At 59.2% G+C, this 19,760-nt stretch overlaps 3 protein-coding genes across 5 annotated transcripts; all 3 read right to left on the reverse strand.

Annotated features, from left to right (window-relative positions):
- Positions 1–39: 39 nt before the first annotated feature.
- On the reverse strand, positions 40–6,603 carry HCK (HCK proto-oncogene, Src family tyrosine kinase). Of its 2 annotated transcripts, XM_032448613.1 has the most exons (13): positions 6,516–6,603; positions 5,634–5,724; positions 5,313–5,352; positions 5,074–5,173; positions 4,891–4,989; positions 4,637–4,740; positions 4,177–4,326; positions 3,767–3,919; positions 3,497–3,679; positions 3,271–3,347; positions 1,285–1,438; positions 889–1,020; positions 40–267 (listed from the first exon to the last, which is right to left on the reverse strand). In XM_032448613.1, the coding sequence occupies exons 2-13, from the start codon at positions 5,721–5,723 to the stop codon at positions 65–67; spliced, it is 1,485 nt and encodes a 494-aa protein (XP_032304504.1). In that variant the 5' UTR covers position 5,724; positions 6,516–6,603; the 3' UTR covers positions 40–64. The 2 variants fall into 2 exon arrangements, with proteins under 2 accessions (XP_032304504.1, XP_015737272.1); XM_015881786.2 differs by lacking the exon at positions 6,516–6,603 and having other exon boundaries at positions 5,313–6,509.
- Positions 6,604–6,831: 228 nt separating this feature from the next.
- CCM2L (CCM2 like scaffold protein) lies at positions 6,832–11,113 on the reverse strand. 2 transcript variants are annotated; one of them, XM_015881783.2, is made up of 10 exons: positions 10,382–11,113; positions 10,059–10,226; positions 9,802–9,885; positions 9,532–9,715; positions 8,650–9,098; positions 8,435–8,570; positions 8,255–8,318; positions 7,993–8,140; positions 7,777–7,915; positions 6,832–7,602 (listed from the first exon to the last, which is right to left on the reverse strand). In XM_015881783.2, the coding sequence occupies exons 1-10, from the start codon at positions 10,409–10,411 to the stop codon at positions 7,325–7,327; spliced, it is 1,680 nt and encodes a 559-aa protein (XP_015737269.1). In that variant the 5' UTR covers positions 10,412–11,113; the 3' UTR covers positions 6,832–7,324. The 2 variants fall into 2 exon arrangements, with proteins under 2 accessions (XP_015737269.1, XP_015737268.1); XM_015881782.2 differs by having other exon boundaries at positions 7,993–8,143.
- An 88-nt stretch (positions 11,114–11,201) lies between these two features.
- XKR7 (XK related 7) lies at positions 11,202–19,459 on the reverse strand. The gene is made up of 3 exons (XM_015881784.2): positions 18,942–19,459; positions 14,548–14,747; positions 11,202–14,443 (listed from the first exon to the last, which is right to left on the reverse strand). The coding sequence occupies exons 1-3, from the start codon at positions 19,370–19,372 to the stop codon at positions 13,491–13,493; spliced, it is 1,584 nt and encodes a 527-aa protein (XP_015737270.1). The 5' UTR covers positions 19,373–19,459; the 3' UTR covers positions 11,202–13,490.
- Between the last annotated feature and the right edge of the window lie 301 nt (positions 19,460–19,760).

The following is a 19,760-nucleotide window of genomic DNA, read 5'->3' on the forward strand; positions in this document are numbered from 1 at the left end:
CCTGTTTCTGGTACTGTTCTATGCCTGTTTCTGGTACTGTTCTATGCCTGTTTCTGGTACTGTTCTATGCCTGTTTCTGGTACTGTCCCTCCGTCGCAGTAAAGAAATCCTCCAGGATGCTCTGCATGTACTCAAAGGTGGGCCGATCCTCTGGTCTGGTCTTCCAGCATCTCATCATGACATCGTAGAGCTCCTCAGGACAGTTCTCTGTGCGGGGCATGCGGTAGCCGTGCTCCAATGCTCTGATCACCTCCGCACTCGACATGCCTATAGAAGTAGGTTGGAACGTTGCAGGGGCTGGTATTGATTTAATAGGTAACAAACACACTAAACCCAACCCCCACCCTTTGGGCAGCATCGATGTGGGGCAAAAGGAAAGGTTAGAGGAGCAGGGGAAGGGGAGATCCTGCTCCTCTTCAGTGCCAACGACTGTGATGCCACAGCCCTGTTGCCTGCAGTTTTATACCCCCATGTGAGCACATCAGATGGGAGTTGTAATTGTTTCGTATGAGTTCAAAAAATAAAGGCTGCATTTTTCCATCTGCTGAGGCTGTAATGAGCCGTTCTTCCCAGCTTCACTGATAAAAATGAGTTAGTGTCAATGGCAGAGCTGGTCTCTCCCCCCACAACACTTTAAGCCACTCCTTAACCTTCATGGATGTGCTGTGCCAATGGTTTCTTTCCAGATACGGTCATTTTCCAATGGAAAAAGGCAGCAGAGAAGCAATTCATGTACAATAAGTTGCACTTTGTAATGACAGTGATGCACAGTTTGAGCTTTCCCAAAAACACCTGACCCAGCTATCAGCCCTGAACTGATGCTCTGCTTCCAAACAAGCTTTCCTGCAGGCAGCAGTAAAACAAGGGTAAGGCATTTCACCTCTGTACCTGGGTATGGGATGCGCCCGTAGGTAACGATCTCAGTCAGGAGGATCCCAAAGGACCAGACATCAGATTTGATAGTGAATGATCCATAGTTGATTGCTTCTGGTGCAGTCCATTTAATGGGAAACTTGGCACCTGGATCAAGAGATCCGATGAGAAACATGAGCTAAAACCCAAACGCTGAGAATTTGGTAGTGAAATAAGGGGAACAAGAATCAAACGGAACAGGAAGGTGCGGAGCGATGCAAATGAGAGAGGCTTCCACTCATCTGTTCACTGCGGTACATCCCTCCCTTGGTCCTTGCTGCCAAGGCAGCACATTGATGAGGGGCTCTAAGGGAATCCCACAGCCCTTCTCCATCCCAGGAAGGGGCCGGACTCCCACAGCAGCTCTCGTACCTTCCCGAGCTACGTACTCATTGTCTTCAATGATCCTGGCTAATCCAAAATCAGCAATTTTGCACACCAGTATCTCTGAGACCAGAATGTTGGCAGCTCTCAAATCTCTGTGGATGTAGTTCCTCTTCTCGATAAAAGCCATTCCTTCTGCGACCTGCAACGAGCAGGAAGGTCTGTTTGAAATCACACAAAACCCATAGAAGTGATTGCTGCTAGGAATGGAAAAAGCTGAACCGCTTTTGGGAGCGCATGGGAAGCAGAGCAGGAGTGGGCTGAGCTGCGGCAGAGCATGGGACTTCTATGGTGGAAAGGTGTTCAAGGGCTGCATGGGAAGCTCTTGCAGTGTGGGGTTGTGAAAGAGGTTGGGGTGACCAAACACTGCTCATTTATGGCTGTGTGAGAACAGCAGCAAGAAACAGTGTCCAGGGAGCTGTCACGCTCAGGAGCAAATGGCTGGGGATGCCCACAGGCCAAAGTGTGGCAGCTGCATCCGTAGCCATGTAAATGTGTGGAGGAGTAAATCATTCTCCATTATGAGCAGACATGAGAACAGCCTCCAAACGCATGAACAGCTGCCGGAGAGAAGCAGAGAGCTCCTCTGTGCTAAAGAGGCACCAAATGGAGAGGGTCTCTCTGGGGAGGATAAAAAGCCCCGAGATGGGTCTCTGGAGAAGACTGTGAAGTCAGCCTGGAGGCATTGCTGACCCCAGAGATGCCCCCAGCTCCATCTTCTGAGCTCTCTATGCTCACTGACTGCACAGCTGATGGCCCCTGAGCAGCACAGAGATGCACTGCCATGTGCACAACCCAAACAACTTCGTGCTGAATTAGCCCAAGCAGCATCTAGGAGGGGAAGGGGCCGGAGCAGCCGGAGGGGAAGCACTCCCCTCCCTGTTACACCCCAGTAAGATGTACAAAATACAGAAGTAAGCAAGCACTGCAAGAGTGGAAGGGTTCTTTGCAGGGCCCCACGTGGCTTTACTGGCTGTGACTCAGCAGCATCTCCAGCCAGGAGCCCAGCTACTGCCTGCTCACTGCCCAGTGCTGCACAGAGCAGGACAGGCTCACAGGGATGCACTCCAGAACCAGCAACCTGCTCTGAGCCTCCAAAGTCTGGGCTCCAATCTGAGCTTTTCTGTTGTTCAGGTTCCTCCATTCATCGAGGCACCAGACTTGGCTCCAAGGTTGGCTGTTGGCGCTGCAGAAGCAGCAGTACCAAGATGGTGCGTGCACAAATGGTTGCACACACAAAGCTGGGTGGGTAACAGCACACACAGCTGGACTCATACACTGAAAATATCCCTGCACCTCTTTTCATTGAGTCCCTCTTCTCTCCAGCTGCCTTCACACAGCCCAGGGCAACTCTTTGGCTGGAAGATGCATTTAAGCATAGCTTCTACCATGAACCTCCCTTAGGCATTGCTGCTCCATGGGGAGCTGTGTGCTTACAGCTGAGGCTGTGCCACTCAGAGCCAGTGCTTCCTGCAGAAAAGTCTGTGCAAAAATGAGCAAGAAAGAGACAGCTCCAGCTCCTCACCCTACAGAGCTGCAACATGGGCCCCCAGGGCTGCAGACCCACGGGGCAGGAACTCAGGGCCACAACTGATGCAGGCTTCTGAGCACCAGCAGTGCCTGGGTTTGCTGCAATTAGTGGGTTAATGGGGAGGAAGCGACTGCTTCTCCTTTTGTACACACTGCTCCCACAGTCTGCAGCACTACAAACCTCACTGCCCCATTCCTGCATCCCCTGTTCTGTGAGTCCTCACCACTCACGGAGGTTCTGCAGCATTTTCCTGCCTTGGAAGCACGCTGCCAGTGCTCAGCCCTGGGCACCAAGCCTTGTGCTCTGCTCTACAGCTCCTTGGCAGGGAGGAAGGGCAGGTCCCCAAAGGCCATGAGCTGTCAGGGGATTTCATCCACACGAGCTCAGTTTTGCTTTGCTAGCACCGAGAACAGGAAGCTGAGGAAGATCTGTGTCCTGCTCACCTGTGCAGAGAAGTCGATCAGCTTTGGCAGTGTCTGCTTGTTGCCTTCCTCACTCTTCAGGAAATCCAGCAGGCTCCCTGAGGGCAGAGCACGGTGCTCAGCCTGGCTGCAGCCCAACAACATCCACCCTTACCCACCAGTGGCACTATCTGTTCCTATCTCTCCCAGGGCTGCAACCTCCCCAGCCCCCACCTCCTGCACCCCCACATCTCACTGCCAGCAGCACCTTTCTCCATGAACTCGGTGATGATGTATATGGGCTCCTCCCTGGTGACCACGGCGTGCAGCCTCACCAGCTTGTCGTGCTGCAGGCCCTTCATCAGATTCGCCTCCTCCAGGAAGGCACTCACTGACATGCTGCCGGGTTTCATTGTCTTCACTGCCACCTTGGTGTGCTTGTTGTACGTTGCTGCCAGGATACAAATCCCACTCATCATCATCCTTCCACCACCTCTCCCATCCCTCACCCTTCCTTCTTCACCACCCTCACTCTCACCCATCCACACTTCTCCAAACTGCCCAGCTCCCAGCTTCTTCTCCAGCTTCAATGACTCCCGAGGAATCTCCCAGGCATCTTTTTCCCAGGGTTTCTGTGGTTTGGGCACACTGCAGGGGTAGGTGAGCCTCTGGCACAGCCCATCGCTCTGCCCTGCCAGAGAGCAGCAAGCGCAGTCAGCCAGGCTCCATGCTCTGTGGCTGTAGGGCATCAGTTTGTGTAGATAACCATTACTGCAGCATAGCACAGCTGAGCATTGCCGTGCAGCACAGCACAGCCAGGGCACAAGCATGGGGACAGGCATTTCCCAGGCCCTATGAGTATCTGTTGCCACCAACACCCTTGCCAGTAACGGTGGGGGAGACACCGAGTGGCCACAGTCTCAATAGGAGCAATGTACCAGAGCTCACCCTTGTAGTGCTCCACCAGCTCCTGCAGGGTGTCGAAGCTGCTGCGTGAGGAGATGTAGAAGCCACCACTATCCAGTGTCCGGATCCTGTAGTGCTTGATGCTGCCTCCCTGCAGGCTGTCCCCATCCCGCACAGATAAGGAATAGCAACCTGTTCAGGGATGGACGAGCTGTGTCATGGGACAGCATCCCCTCAGCTCCTGGTTGAGCCACCAGCATGGCATCAACCCTGCCTGGCCCCAGCACAGACCCAGGCAGCAATGGCAGCCCCATGGGGGCACATCCCATCTCCTCATGGGGCTCAGGGCAGCATCATGGGCTCTTACAGGGATGCTCTTACAGCAGCAGGAGGATGGGCCCCAGCCCCTGCCTGGCAGCAAAGCAAAGCCCTCAGGGTGCATTGAGTCTCTCTCAGGTGTACAGAAGGGAGGCCCTTCTGGGGCCGCCTCAGCCCTTGGTACCTTTGGTTGTCTCACTGTCCCGAATCATGAAAGATCCCAATGTGTTCCCAGGGCCGAGCAGCTGCCGCTCTGCATCCTTCCGGCTGATATCCTTGAAGAACCACCTGCAGCAGGAACAGAGCAAGCAACAACTGCTGCTAGGAGCCAGGAAGCCAAGGCTGGCACAGGCTGGGGCTGAGGACATTAATCCTGGCCTGATGGGAACATGGGGTATGACTGGAGATGACTGCAATGGGAGTGTGTGGGATGCTCACTCTTCTGCCTCCAGTGAGTTAGCTCGGGCGACGAAGTTGCTGGGGATGAAGCCCTTAAGCCCTGTCACCAGTGACCGTGCCCGCCACCACTCTCCCGACCTGAGGACACAGATGGCCATGGGTCAGCACAGGGCACTGCCAGCACCATGAGCCATAGGGACAGGTGGGGCAGGGGACACGTACTGCTCCAGGACCTGCAGCCGCTCTCCTTTCTGGAAGCTCAGGTCCCCAGAGTGCATCGCCTCGTAGTCATATAGTGCCAGCACCACGGTGTCACCTGAGCCTGCAGTAAGATTGGCTCCTGGGTGCTTGCCAGGGTCCCTGGGTCTCTGCCACCAGGAAGCACAGAGCCCCCACCCCATTGGGTTTGTTCCCAATGAGGACCCCACTGTGCTCCCCTCCCCATCATTGTGTGTACGCACCATCCGCCGGTGGGGGCTCAGGCACTCTGTGTTCATCATGCTGCAAATGGAATGACAAACAGGGGAGTGTCATGGTGGTACACAGTGGGACCTGGGGGGGTCTTGGACACTTGTCCAGCTCCAGCTCACCTTGCACTGGCAGCGTCTCCTTCCTCAACACCTTCATTTCTCCCTGACTGCCCACATTCCTTTATTCTCATCAATGTGGGCTGGGACAGACCCTTCACTCTCACCTCATTGCCCACCCCAGCCCTGTGTCTGCTGCCACCCAGGTTGCTCCATGCCCCCTGTGCCCCCCAGGACACCGTATCTCCTACTTACTTGCTTGCTGCCAGACGTGGGGTCCTTCTTTTCATGGCCTAACTGCATCTTCTCTTGGACGCTATCTTCCTTTGACTTAACGCAACCCATCCTGTGTGTGTGTGTCAGGGGGGGAGAAGTGGGGCCGTTGCAACAGCACCAAAAGCCCCACACCCACAGCTCCCACTCCAGCACAGTCAGGTGCCCACAGCCCTGTTCACACCAACAGATCAGGCTCCATAAAAGCAAAAGTCAGACTCTCCCCCAAAGGAAGGTCAGTAAGAACTGCAGCAATTGTACAGGGAAGCCCCCAAAAGGCACTTCCCTCTGTCTGATGGGGAAAGGAGAAGGGTGCAGCAAAGGAGGAAGCAAAGGGCTGCGGTCCTGTGGGGGACATGCACAGCACCACCCCGGTCCCACAGCCTTCGAGAAACCATTGCTGCCACCTCCCAGCTGTGCCACCCTCACTCCAGAACCTTTGCCCACTGTGCTCTCCAGCACAGAGCAGATGTAGCTGAGCACCTCACAGTCACCAGCTCCCCAAGTCTTGGGGCACTGTTCCATGCAGTGACCTGGTAGCAATGAGTATCCCCTGGCACACCACATGTTCTGCAGCTCTTGTGTCAGAGTCCAAGCGTGGGGACAGGATGGGACACCACATCACCACCTCCTCCCTCCCAGCACCCCAGGATCAACTTCAATGGCATTGCCCTCCTGCCATCCCCAGGCTTTGGTCCCCATCCTGATGCCACCACACCTAGCAGGGACAGGACAGGGGCCAGACCCAGCACAGGGCAGCTCTGCAGCGGCACTGCTGTCTCAGGCAGGGACAGTGTAGGGCAGCCCTTTACCAGGGGCTCTGATTCCCACCTGACCCCGCTGCCCTCAGGGCTCTTCTCTCACCTTGGCTGCTGTCACGGGTCCTGGTCCCCGTCCCTGTCACAAAGCCAAATCCACTGCTGCTGCCACCGCATTGAGCTCGGTGGATTCTGCACCCCGTCCCGGTGTGGCCCCGCCCCACCCGGTATGGTTGCGGCCCCGCCCCCCCCGGTACGACACTCCCTGTCCCATCCCGGTCCCGGTAGCCGTACAGCCATCCCTCACCCACTGCAGGATGAGTGCAGCACGGACGGGATGAAGGATGAGGCCAGAGCACTGTCACCACCCAGTTCTGTGCCCCCAGGAGGAGTAAAGAGAAAACCCGAGTGCCTCACTTGCATAAGGATTTACATACATCATTTTTAGGGAAATAACTCGCTGTGGGCAGCCCTCACAGCCTGCACAGGTGCTGCCCCCTGCTTGGGGCTGCTCAGCCCAGGATCAGCCATCCCCACCACTCCCCATCCTGTAGGAAGGCAGGTGCATCACTGCAGTGCATCCAGGCCCCCCCCATCCCAGCACAGCTGTGCTGACCCCACTTTGCACTGAGAACCCCATCCCATGCCTGCTTGGCACAGCACTGGGGTGGGTGGGTGGGTATCCCATCCGTGAACTGCCCCTGTGCCACAGCTCACCCCCTGCCCAACACATGCCCTTTGCATGGGGGAAGAACCTGCTTCAACCCCCATCTTACACATTTAATTGCAAGCTACAAAAATTACAGCACTCAGCACTGCTGGTGGGGGGCTGCTCTGATCCAACACAGCCCTGAAATGCCATCAGCCCAGCCAAGAGCAGAGCCCTGGTCCCTTCCATGGTGACCTGTGCCTCCCTCACAGGTAGTTGTCCTCCTCCTCCTCCTCCTCTTCCTCATCCCGTGCCAGTGCCTCGATGTCGTGTGTGATGTTGGTGATCATGCGGTTGAAGGACTCGGACTCAGAGCGCAGGGACCAGCTGTCGTAGCTGCGCACAGCTGAGGCCGACGTGTTGCTCATGCTGCGCTTGATGCGGCCGAAGCTGTCGGTGAGGATGCCGCCCTCGCGGATACCGATGCTCTCCAGGAAGGTCTCAAAGTACCCAATGTCTTGATCGGGGATGAAGGGCCTCATCCCTGCGACAGATGCCATGAGGTTTCATGGCGTGACTGCACCAACCCCATCTGTGTGCAATGGAGTCCCACCAACCCCTCAGTGCACACCCTCATCCCATCCCCAAGGACACATGGATGGTGTAGCACAGTGACAGACCCATTGGTCAGAGCCACTCCGACCCTTGGGGCACTCACCCAGCAGGAGGAATTTCCTCCGGTCCCCATAGAGGCGTAGGAGCTCTGCACAGTACTCCTGCACTGGTGTGCCCAGCCGGTACTCACGGAGCATCAGGGCAAACTGCTGGATCTCCTGGGGTGACAACTTGTTGCGCAGCTGGGGGGAAACAGGGATGGGTCAGGGCTGGGGGTGGTGGAGAGGAGTGGGATCCCCTACCTGCCCCTAGACCTCACCGTCACCATGTAGTCCTGCAGCTGCTCCAGCCCCACACTGCTCTGGTCGCTGCCACTGCAGGCAGTGGCCAAGCTGTGGTGGGACTGGTGGAAGGAGGGCGAGGATGTTCTGCTGTAATACGCCTCGAATGTCTCGTGGGAACCATTGCTGCTGGAGGATAGATAGGGAGGGGGACATCAGTGGGTGCTGGCACTGCTCATTCACTGCACCCACAGGGCAGGGCAGCGACAAAGTGCATCTGCCCTCGAGCCGGGAACTCACAATGAGCTGCAGCAGCTGTAGTCAGCATCGTAGCCATACGTCCCATCCGTGCGGCAGCTCTCACCTGGGGAAGGGAAAGCTGACTCTGAGAGCCAGGCTGGGAGCCCCCACGCTGTGCTCATGCCCTCCAGCCCCATGTCACCCCACTTGAGGCTCCCACACCCGCCTCCATCCACTCACTCCTGCTGGAGAGCCAGGGCCGAGTGGGTGTGGAGGTGTAGTGGTACCCGGCACGGTCCACGCACTCGATGCTCTGATCACCATAAATGATCTGGAAGACCTGGCAGATGAGCGCGCAAGACTCCTCGGCTGCATCCTGCAAAGAGAAGGAGGGACGGGGGGGGTGAGAACGTGCCGGGAAGGGAACCGAGTACCGGGAACCCACGGGTGCTCACCCTGTTGGGCACAGCGAGGATGACGAGGTTGGAATAGGCGTCGGGACACGGCTCCTGGGGGTCCAGCGGGTTGCCACCGGGATGCCGCCTCTCCCAGCTGCCGAAGCCGGTTCCGCGCTCCCAGCTTCCACCCGCCGTACCGATCCGCCGCCGCTCCCAGCTGCCGCCGCACGGCTGCCTCCGCTCCCAGCTGCCCGACGGCCGCCCGCGCTGCCTCCGCTCCCAGCTGCCGCCCCTCCGCCGCTCCAGGCTGCCGCCCTGCCGCCCCTCCTGCCCGCCCCGCGCCGCACGCCAGTCCAGGCTGCAGATGGTGTGTCGCCGCTCCATCGCACCTCCCAGCCGCCCCGACTCCGGCCAGGAGCTCCCTGAGCGCTTCTCAACCGGGGGAACCTCCGACACTGGGGCTGCTTCGGGGTGGGAGCCAGCGGGGACTGGGTCCACTCCCAGACCTGGAGGCAGCGAGGAGGGTCGGGGCGTCAGACTGGGAACTCCAGCTCTCAAACCTGCCCCGTTTCACTGACTGGGAGTAGGGGGCTTAGGGATGCACCCCATGCTCAGACTGGAGCTCAGCCCCCTCCCCAGGAGCCTAGTTGTGGCTCGCTGACTGAGCCCACGTTTTCTGAGCACCAGAGCTCTTGTCCCTTCATCTGGGCTGGATGCAGTGGGGCGGGGGGCACTTCCTGCATCCTTTCCTGCTGCCATTAAGTGCAGCTAGGGCTGTGGAAACAGCTGGGAGCTGTCTGCAGGAGCAACGGGAGCAGTGGGCAGCTGTTGCATGTGGTGGTGCACTGCAATAGGGCCAGGAGATGGGGCTGGCTCCTCCCCATAGCATGAGGATGCCAGGTGCCTGGGGCCAGCTGTATTGCAGTGGAGTGCCCGCACCTGTTTTGAGGATGAGGAGGTGCAGGGCGTCGTCACGCAGGTAGGAGGCTGCAGCGATCTCATGTGTGGGGATGCGCAGGATCAGCTCCTCGTCGTCACGCCAGGTGAGCAGCAGGCAGCGGGCAGACAGGCTCAGGATGCTGTCCTGCTCCGGGGTTGTCTGCAGGGGCAGCTCCTTCAGCTGCTGCAGGTAGAGAACACGCTGGGGTGTGGATGCCACTGTTGGGTAGCACTGTGGGCTGACAAATGGGGTGTTGGGTGCTCCCTTACCCTGGCGGTGTCCAGAAGCTGCAGCACCTCATCCCGGCTGGAGGGGTTCAGTGAGGCCGTAACCCAGGTCAGGTGGCCTAAGAACTGGGGAGACAAAGCCTGGTGTACTTTAGGGATGGAAAAATGGCCCCCCGGGATGCAAAGGGAACACAACACAGGGCCATCAGGAGTACATCCACACCCCCCTGCGCTCCCTGTCTCTGGACAGAAGGGGGCCAGGAACACTCCCAGCCCCTGCAGGTAACCCCCCACTTTACCTTCACTTCCTTCTCCACGTAGTCGTGCAGCAGGATCTGGGGGTCGATCAGGTAGTCAGGGGGGTACAGCGGCACTGAGTGCAGCGGCCGCCGGTAGACACTGCTGCGGAGAGCTGCCCTCCGTGCAGCCTTGGGGAACACCAGGCGCCGGATGGGCGACACGAAGCCCTGTGGGGTGTGGGGACACATCAGTGCAGCTCCTCCCTGCTGGATCCCTCTGAAACCCGGGGAGCTCAGTCCCAGCACTGAGGGGATCCCCCATCTCCCACCTCCCATCCCAGCACCCCGAGACCCAAGGAGCCGTGGCCCCAAAATGCACACACCTTCTTCCCTTTCTTGGCCTCGCAGTCCATGGCGCTGCCGCCGTCCTCTCTGTCCAACGCCTTTGTTGTTTTCCTGTCGGAAACTCCACCAGAATGGCTCGGATGTGAGTTCCTGCCCCTCTGCGGGTGCTGGGCTGGGACTGGGACTGACAGTGGGACTGGAGTTTGACTGGGCTGGACCTGAGACCAGAACTGGTACGGGATTGGGGCTGAGCTGGGACTGGTGCTGGAACTGGCACTGAGGCCGGGACTGGGACAAGGACCAGAACTAGTATGAGACTGGGATGGAACTGAGATGGGGACTGGTACAAGACAGTGGCTTGGACTGGTATGGGGCTGGGACTAAAGTAGCCCTGGGCTGGGTCTGGGTCAGGACCAGGTCCAGAACCCGGGTGCCCATGCACTATGCAGCAGATCAGACCCTTCCCCTCACTGCCACAGGGACCCCATGGACCCCTGTCTGCCCCCCTCCTGGCATGGAGGAGGACTCCATCTCGAGGCCACATGGCAATGCCCCAAACCCTCTGACTCTAGGGCAGTCCATGGACCCCGCTTTGGGTCTGGGGGTCAGATGGGGAATAGGGCCCCTCAGCATACAGGAGGTTGGACCGGGATCACTGGCAACGGGGCTGTGTCCAGCAATTTCCTCCTCAGCACTTCACATCCTGCCCACACACCCCTTCCCTGCCAAAGGCAGCGAGGCCAAGGGCTCCAGGAAGGTGGCACATCCACAGCTGCTCTCAGATGTCCCCAGCATTCTGGGAGCTCCACTGCAGGGCCCTGAGCCTGACTCCAGCAAGGAAAAGGCTCTGGCAGGCAGTGCTTATTGAAATGAATTTAATATCTCATGTTGCAGCAAAATTAAAAATATACAAAAAGTTTGTGGTATACAAAAAAGTCTCGGTCAGACCCCGGTCTCTCGCTCATCCCCTGCCCGCTCCGAGGGTCCCAGAGAAGAAGGTGGCACACAGAGTATTTACAGTACGTGACAGCCGGGCTCCCAGGTCCCAAGCACCGGGGTGGGGGGATGTGGCTGAGACCCTCAGTCCCTGCTGGGGAGAAACAGCCCCAGCCCAAAGCAGCGGGGCCTGGTCCTGGTCTGAGCTGCATCCCCCGTTCCCTGAACTCGGGGTGGTCCCACTGTCCCCCCCAGGGCTGAGGCCTCCCAGAGCTCCCAGCTCTGCCCCAGGCTCGAGCCCTCTTGGTGTGGTTCCAGTAAGTGCCCTTGTCCTGACACCGCTGCCATCATCACTGCTGCCAGCTGGGCTTGGCTGCCCTGGCACTTCCCATCCAGCCAGGCTGGGGAGCCACTGGGCATGGGGGCCATGAGGACAGAGCAGTGGAGTGGCCACATGCCATCCCACACTGCCCCACACCGCAACCCCTGCCCTGATCCCAACATGGGACCAGCCCAGGGCTGAGGGTACCGTGGCATGAGTGCATAGAAAAGAGTCCCTATGACCTGTGCCCCCGGGAAGGGCACGGGCTGCACCTCAGCCCAGGTGGCGTGGCTCCACAAGGTGGTTACAGTCACGGGGCTGTGACACCCAGCACCAACACAGTACTGGTATGGCACCAGCACAGCAGCTACTTGGTGGCTGGGAGGTTCCCAGCTGCTGGTACCCAGCTGCCCCATTCCCAGCTGGCTCCCATCTTCCCATCACACTTCCCTGAGGATAATGGCCGCCTTCTCTGCTGGGACGTAGCCAGGGCTGCCCTGGGGTTCGGTGGGACAGAGTGGGATTTTTTTGCCCATTCCTAGTGATAGGGGAGGAGTGAGGGTCGCGGGGGGGGCCCAGCCCGCTGCCCAGACCCAGCTCTGCTCTATGCCCTCCTCCAGAAAGGTTCCGAGGCATTCAGATAGCACCAGTTAGCACCAGTGACCCCACATGGCCCACCCCAGCCTGCAGTCATCCCCCAAGCTACAGAGAAATGGGAAAGAAAAGCAATTCAGCCCAATGGGCACCTCCCAGCACCATGGGACACCATGGGTGCACCGGGGCTGGGGGAAGGCACCGGGGCTGTGGGGGGCTCTGGGTGGGATGTGTGCCCAGGGGGCAGCAGCTCTGCCCTGCAAACCCAGCTGCAAACACACACACACACACATACACACAGACATGGAGCACAAACACAGGGTGGGGGTACATTCAGCACAGCCCTTAGGGCAGGGGGAACTGCGGGCTGGGACCGAGCCACGCACACATTCAAATGCAGAGCCCAGGGCAGTCCTGCTCCTCCGGGGAGGCAGTAGGGGGCTGGGGGCATCATCCTGGCTCAGGTTCCCACCGCTGAGCTGGGGGAGGGCTGATGCTGATGGGGGATTAATGGAGATGCTCCCGGCTGGGAAATGGAGGGGAGAATGAATGAGGGTAAATGCGATTTTGGGGAGCCCCCAGGCACATCACCACTGCCCTACACAGCCCTCCCAGTGCCAGCCAGGCCCTGCCCCACCAGCATCAGTGGAGGTAGAAAATGTCGCACAGAATGTCACCCATCTGGTGAAAACCAACACAATGCGATGAAGTGGTTCCCAGGAGGGCAGGAGGGGTGGAGAGGTGCTGTGCCCCCACCACTGGCCTCAGGGCCAGAGTCTGTGCCCCCTGCATGGAGCAGTGACCCCTGGGGTGGGGGAACGGCTGGAGCATCTGTGGGGGAATTGTGTCTGAGATGAAGGGGAATGTGGGAGGGGGGACTGCCCTGGCCCTATTCCACACACTCCCTGGGGTTGACAGGAGCCCCAGATTCCAGTACAGCCCCATTCCACGCACCTCAGCCCCATGGCTCTCCCCCAGCACCCACATTCTCCACATTCCCCCATGCCATGTCCCGCTGTGCCCAAAGCCTCTCACCAAAGCGGGGTCCCTGCTGCCCCCGTGCACCTCACAGCCCCATCCTGTGCCACCGACCAGGCGGCTCAGGCACAGGTGAGGTATTTTGGCAAGGACGAGCCCCCGGCGTGCAGCCGGCCCGTGGGGGGATAGCACCAAGGGACCTCACCGGCCCCTGCCCGCGGGGCACTCGGCGCGGCCACCCCTCGGTGCCAGCAAACCGAAAAGAAAGGCAAAACGCTGCGAAGAGATGGGACAGCCCTGCAGGGGACGCCCCCGCCCTACACAGTGGTCTCATACTCCAGGAGCTCCTGAGACACTCCAGCCGTGCGATACTGCAGGCGCGGGGTGCTGGGCGAGGCGTACTCCAGAGCCAGGATGGTCTTTCGTAGGCGCCGGTCGATGAAATGGGCATCCCAGGCCGGATACTTCTTCCTGGGGAGGTCTATGCGGATGACGGGTCCCTCTGTCCGCGGGGTGCGGGCGGCTGGCGGTGTTGGGGCGCAGGGCCGCACCTGGAAGACGGGCACACAGCTGTCCCGCTCCCCTGGAGCCCCTTCCCTCTCCCCCCCTGTAGTCCGCGGCAGTGAGCGCGGGGGGCTGGTGACCGCGTCCACAGGGGAACTCGGAGCTGGGGGTGGCTGCTGACGGAAAATGCAGCCCCCAGAGCTGGGGCCGAACATGGGGCCGTTGGGGTGCAAGAGGCAGTAGTAGATGAACATGAAGAAGATGCCGAGGGCGAAGCTGGAGCTGACCACACAGACAAGGATTAAGGCGTTGAATTCGGACATGGTCTTGCGGTTGTAGTAGAGGAACCAGAGGATGGTGAGGGCAGCGTTCTCCGACAGCGTGATGATGTAGTAGATGCACATGCGGTAGCGGCTCCGTCCCTCCTTGACATTGAACCAGCAGAAGATGTAGATTATTCCAACCACCATGTTGAAGACGATCTCCTCCCATTTGGTGATGCAAAACTCTGTCTCGCAGTGGATGATCCAGAAGGTCATGATGCACCAGTGGAGCACTATGAAGATCCCAAAGTAGAGCTGGAACACGGAGGCAAAGAGGGCAAAGGCGATGGCGCGAGCAGCAATGGTGAAGAGGTGCCAAAGGATCTGCACCACGGCCCCTTTGTAGGACATGGGCATCTTGTCCTCCCGCGAGTCCCGCAGCACCTTCTGGTAGGAGGCGATCATCCACGCCAGGGAGACGAGCGAGGCCGAGGCTGAGAACCCTGCAGGAACAGAGGCCATGAGAATGGGGTGGGGACGAGGAAGGGACCCAGCCATCACCAGGCTGCAGCCCCCTGACCCCTCCCTACCACCTGAAGGTTCCTACCCTGCAACGCCTCGATGTTATTCTGCTGCACCATGATGCTGAGCTGCAGCACCAGCTGTGGTGCGCTCTTCAGGAAGGTCTCCAGCAGCCTCAGCATGCTGATATCCGCGTTCTCAAACATCATCCTCCAGTAGAAGTGGCGGCGGCGGTTCTCAGCCTGCCAGCGGCTCTGCAGCCCCAGGTACAGCGTGCGAAGGTACCTGCATGAGGGGGGAGCATTGAGGACAGCCCCCGCCATGCTTGCATCCCACAGCTATGCCCCGTGGTGCTGCCATCCTGCTGCAACATGGCACATCCCTCCCGTCCGAGGCCGTGGAGACCCTCATGCAGCAGGTGAGAGGCAGCAGGGATGCTGCACATGATGCTGGTGCCAAGCCACTCCCATCCAGCCCTGTGCTCCCCCTTCCCAGCAAAGGGTCTCATTCCTTCCCCCAGCCATGACCCCAGTCTTCATCTCCTGCACATTTCAGGTGTCCTGCTCGCAGCCCATCACTGTGCCAGGCTGCTTCTCAAAGGGGATATTTTGGTCCTGGCTGGCTCTCAGCCCACACTGCCTGCCCTGGGCAGAGGAAGGAGGGAGCAGGAGGACCAGCTGGTCGTGCAGGGTGCCCACAGGGAGCTACCGTGTCGGTGTTGCCTCGGCTCTTGGCAGGACTGAGGGCCTGGACACAACCATATGGTCTGTGCTTGGGGTCAGTGGAGCCATGCGTGGCACCGACGCACGCACCACTGAGTCACCGGGAGCCCTCCCCAAGGCAACAGGCCAACAAGGCTCAGGGAAATGCCGTGTCCTTTGTAGGGAACACATGTACTGAGGAGGGGAAACAAGGACGGATGTGCCCAGGCTGCTCCACACCGACTGCTCTCAGGTTTGGCAGGAGAAAAAGGAGACAAATGAGTACAAAAACAGAAAGATTAAGCAAAAGGAAGTCAGACCATAAAGCTCCCTCCCAGCCTAGTAAAAATGTCACACAAACTGATGGCCTTTATATCAGATCCATAAAATGCTGTCAGTCGACTCCATTAGCCCGTGAGCACTGGGAGAAGCCCTGATCCCAGCACTTTCAGCTCATCCATCAGGAGGAGGAAGCAGAAGCCAGCCCTGCTCCCTCTATGGCCATGTCCCAGTGCCTCCCACACCAGTGACCACTACAGGACTGGTGCAGGGTTGGGGGCTGCATGGCCTAGAGAAGGGGGGGGGGGGGGCATCAGCTGTTGCGATCCAGACCCCAAAGCCACCCTGCTGCCACCACCATCTGCTCCTACAGCATGCAGGAGGGAAGGCAGCGACACCAACCTCACAGGGCTCCTGGTGATGCTTGGCAGGGGCACGAGGTGTCGGTGCAGCACTGCCTGCAGCATCCTCCAAAGCTGCCTCCATCACCTTCCTGCCAGGCTCCATCACCCTTATGCCTTGCTCCAGCAACCTCTGTCCTGGCTCACACAAAGCCAGGGCAGCCCAAGGGCCCTGCTGCAGCCAGGACTCAGCCGGGCTGATTTCAGCCTTCCCATCTGGCTTCTCCCTCTCCACATCCCTGCTCCGTATGGCTCCTTCTGCAGCCTCTCCTCTCTGGAGAAGAGCCCAGTGCCGGGTGGTGGCGGCCACATCCTGCAGGGCTGTGCTACGAGCCAGTGCTGGAGGGGTTGGGGTGGCCAAAAAGAGCAGCAGGAGCAGAGGGAAACTGGGGGGACACAGGCTGAGCTCTGCCAACCCATCCCTGAGAACCTCCCAGAGACTTTTGAGCACTGGCAGCCAAACATGACGTCCCTATTTGCAAATTATACCATTTCCATCCAGCACCACAGTGTTATTGGGGTGGGGCTGGGGAACCACACACACCCCCATCTGCGGCTCCTCACCACTCAACAAGTGGCCCTCAGACCCCCCTGCTTTCCATGGGGCACAGTTATCCTCCCACCTTCCTGTCAGCTCATTAAACTGAGATTTCATCTGCCATCAACTTGCCAGAATGAAATGCTGATTCCTATTTGTTATGCATTTGATCACGCCGTTTGTGTTTCAGCCCAGGAAAAGATCCCCGCGCGCTGACGGAGCACCGCCAGGTTTTTATGAACTGAGAGCAGCAGCAGCTGCATGAGAAATACAGAATCAATTACTTTAAAAAAAAAAAAAAAATCATTTAATTTTCAAAAAAACTGATGATGAGGCAGAAACCAACCGAGGGAGCTCTTAGGGCTAATTACCACCTCCTTTGTATTAAAAAGCCCAATCTGACAGAAATCTCTATGGAGGGTTGGGGTAGCAGTGGAGGCAGCAGGTCTGTTTGCTCACCCCTAGCACCACAGCACTGGCCCACAGTCATCAGCCATCCCACAGCCTTAACACAGCCCTCAAACCATCTCCTCTTGATGCCTGTGGTCCCACTGTCATCCAGGTTTGCAAAGGCTGGGAGAAAAGCAGAGTCTTAATCCTAACTTTCATGCCAATCCTAACCCTAACCCTGGCTCTTCCAATGCCAGAGGCCATCATCCTCAGGTGAGAAGCCACAGGACCTCCCCCCCCACACCATCTGAGAGTGAACAATAGGGGGTGTGAATTTTTTGGCAGGTAATTTGAGATATCGTCCCTCACCACCTTATTAAAACAAGGAGAAAATTGCTTTCCTGTTGCAGCCATGCCAATCCACGACACAGCCCACAAAGATGAGCCACTGGGGAGAGCTTCATGTGCAGACCAATGCCCGGCCACTATGCAGGCCATGGTCCCTTGGGTGCCCCCTTCCCTGTATCCCTACCTCATCCCAATTTCAGGGCTCTGGGGTGCATCTGGGGCCATGCAGGGATTGATTGGGGTGGATGAGAGCTGCCGAGGGAATTACAGTGGCCCTAGCTATAGGGCTGGATAAATGCAGGAAGGGAGGCATGAGCAGGGAGGACCTAACATTATGGCCAAGGAAAAGCCTTCCTTCCACATGCAGTGTTTATTTGGCTATAATTTAACACTTCTTAAACTGTCACATCCACCTGCTCCAGATCCAGTCTCACTAATGGGTTTAGCGAACTGCATTTAACTGGTCACCCGAGCAAATCCCAAATCCTTGGATTAGAAAGAGCCTCAGCTGCAGCTTGAAACCAGCATGTCCTGGAGGGTCAGTGCTGTGAGTTACCACTTTAATTGGCTTAGGAGCCTGCAGCAGAAAGGAGACTGTGGCTGACTCAACTGGGAGCAAAATCCAACCTGACTCCAGCCAAACCCGGATAATTGTTTACCAGGACCTGGGGATCTCATCCTCCCTTCCAGCTTCCCCAGTACACCCAGAGGGGGATCACTCCCACCACACCAAGAGCTGGACTGAGAGAATGGGAGGCAGGCAGGGAGGGAAGGACAGGAGCCGCTCACGCAGAGCACATTGCATTGTGAAACAAAGTTAGAGATCCACACAGCATCCCAAGAAAAGCAGCAGAGAAGCACATGCAGACAACAACAAGGAGAGCAGCCCCTGTGCCACAGTAGCTCAGGAGGGAAAGCAGCACCAAAACAGGACCAAGAGCATCGCTTGCTCAGGGCATTGTTTCAGGAATATGCCATTGTCTCCACTCCCCTCCCAGCATCTCAAGGCATCAGCTCCATTGCAGAGCAGTGGATGGAGCTCAGCAGAGCTGGGAGGGAGCGGAACTGGCTCCATCACACAGGGAAAGAAGGTGCTCAGACGGAAACGAGCGTGCCAAGAAACCACCAGCTTTGGAAGAGGGTGCAGAGGAGCGTGCAAAGGGGCTCAAGTCTGCTCTGGGCCAACTGCTGCTCATTCTGCCTGCAGGGCCAGCAGGGCAGGGAGCAGAAATGCAGTCCCATGGGGAAACCTGGGGACAACCACTCCCTCCTCGCCCACAGCATCTCAAGAAGGAGCAGGGGAAACCAGAAAGGAGGCTCTGAGCCTGAGGCACTTGGTGCCCAGCAGAAACTACTGCATTTCCCCAGGATGTGGTCCCCATGGTCAGGCAGATGCTCTCACAAGGCTCAGCACCACCCAGAGACAACGGGCCTGTGCCACCCAGCAGGGCTGCAGCCCCTCACACTCTGCCCACGCCCACAGCTCCTGCTCGTAGCCAGGCTCTGCCAGGAGCCCTCCACCCCCTACCCCTTTTGTGGCTGCAGAGGGATTGGTCCCACGCCCACCCCAGCTGCACATTGCCATGCCCACCTCCATCCTCCACCTGTGTCCCAGACATCCCCACATGTGTCCTCCATCCTCCCAGCACCTGGGGATCCCCACTCGTGTCCCTACTGTTCCCTGCCCCTCCACCCAGCCCCATCCCATCCCTGCGGCCCCTTCCTTTTACCTCCACACCCGCTCCAACCGCAGCAGCTGGATGCAGCCCTACAGCCCCATCAGGCTCATCCCCTCCCCGTTTCCGTGCCCCCTTTCTTTTACCTCCAGACCTGCCCCAGCTGCAGCAGGTGGATGCAGCCCTGCAGCAACCAGACGCAGAGGCGGCAGCAGCCGCGGCGGCCGCGGGCGCTGTCCTTGGTGCTGCCGGCGCTGTCCTTGGTGCCGACGGCGAAGTCGTACACGAACCACCTGAAGCTGAGCAGCTGCACCACGAGCGAGGGCAGCAGCACGAACAGCAGCGTCAGCCCGAACCACCAGCGCTGCCCCTGCAGGTAGTAGTGGGCCGCCAGCCACAGGTCCGAAGCGCCGTCCGCGAAGCAGACGAGGAGGGCGCACAGCACCCAGCAGCCGTCCCGCAGCCGGTACCGCTGGGCCGGGGATGTCGCGCCGCCCGCCCGCCGCCCTCCGCCGCTCTCCGGGCTCTCCAGCCTCACGGCCGGGCCGCCGCCGCCGCCGTCCGACTTCGCGGCCATGTTGTCGGGGGAGAGGAGGAGAAAGGAGGGAGCGGGAGAGACTTCCGGAGGGAGGACGGAGCCGCCGAGCCCGCCCCGGCAGCTCCCGCCCCCCGCCCGGCCTCGCCCCGCTCCCTCCGGCCGGGCCCTGCCGCCCCGCACCGGCACCGGCCCCGCCGCTCCCCCCGCCGGCAGCTCCTCACACCGGCCCCGCCCCGGCCCCGCCGCTCCCCCTCTCCCGGAAAGGGCAGCGCCCCGCGGGCGCCTCCCCCTGCCCGGACCCCGGGCGGCCCCGCCGCAGGATGAATGTCCGGCCCCGCTGACCGTGTGTCTCCGCAAAGCCTGCCCGGGGGTCCGGCCCCGAATGGGTTCGGGTGGTGAGAGCCAGGGCCCGGGTGGACAAAGGTGC

This window comes from Coturnix japonica, chromosome 20 (genome assembly GCF_001577835.2).
Source record: "Coturnix japonica isolate 7356 chromosome 20, Coturnix japonica 2.1, whole genome shotgun sequence".
Taxonomy (NCBI): Eukaryota; Metazoa; Chordata; class Aves; order Galliformes; family Phasianidae; genus Coturnix; species Coturnix japonica.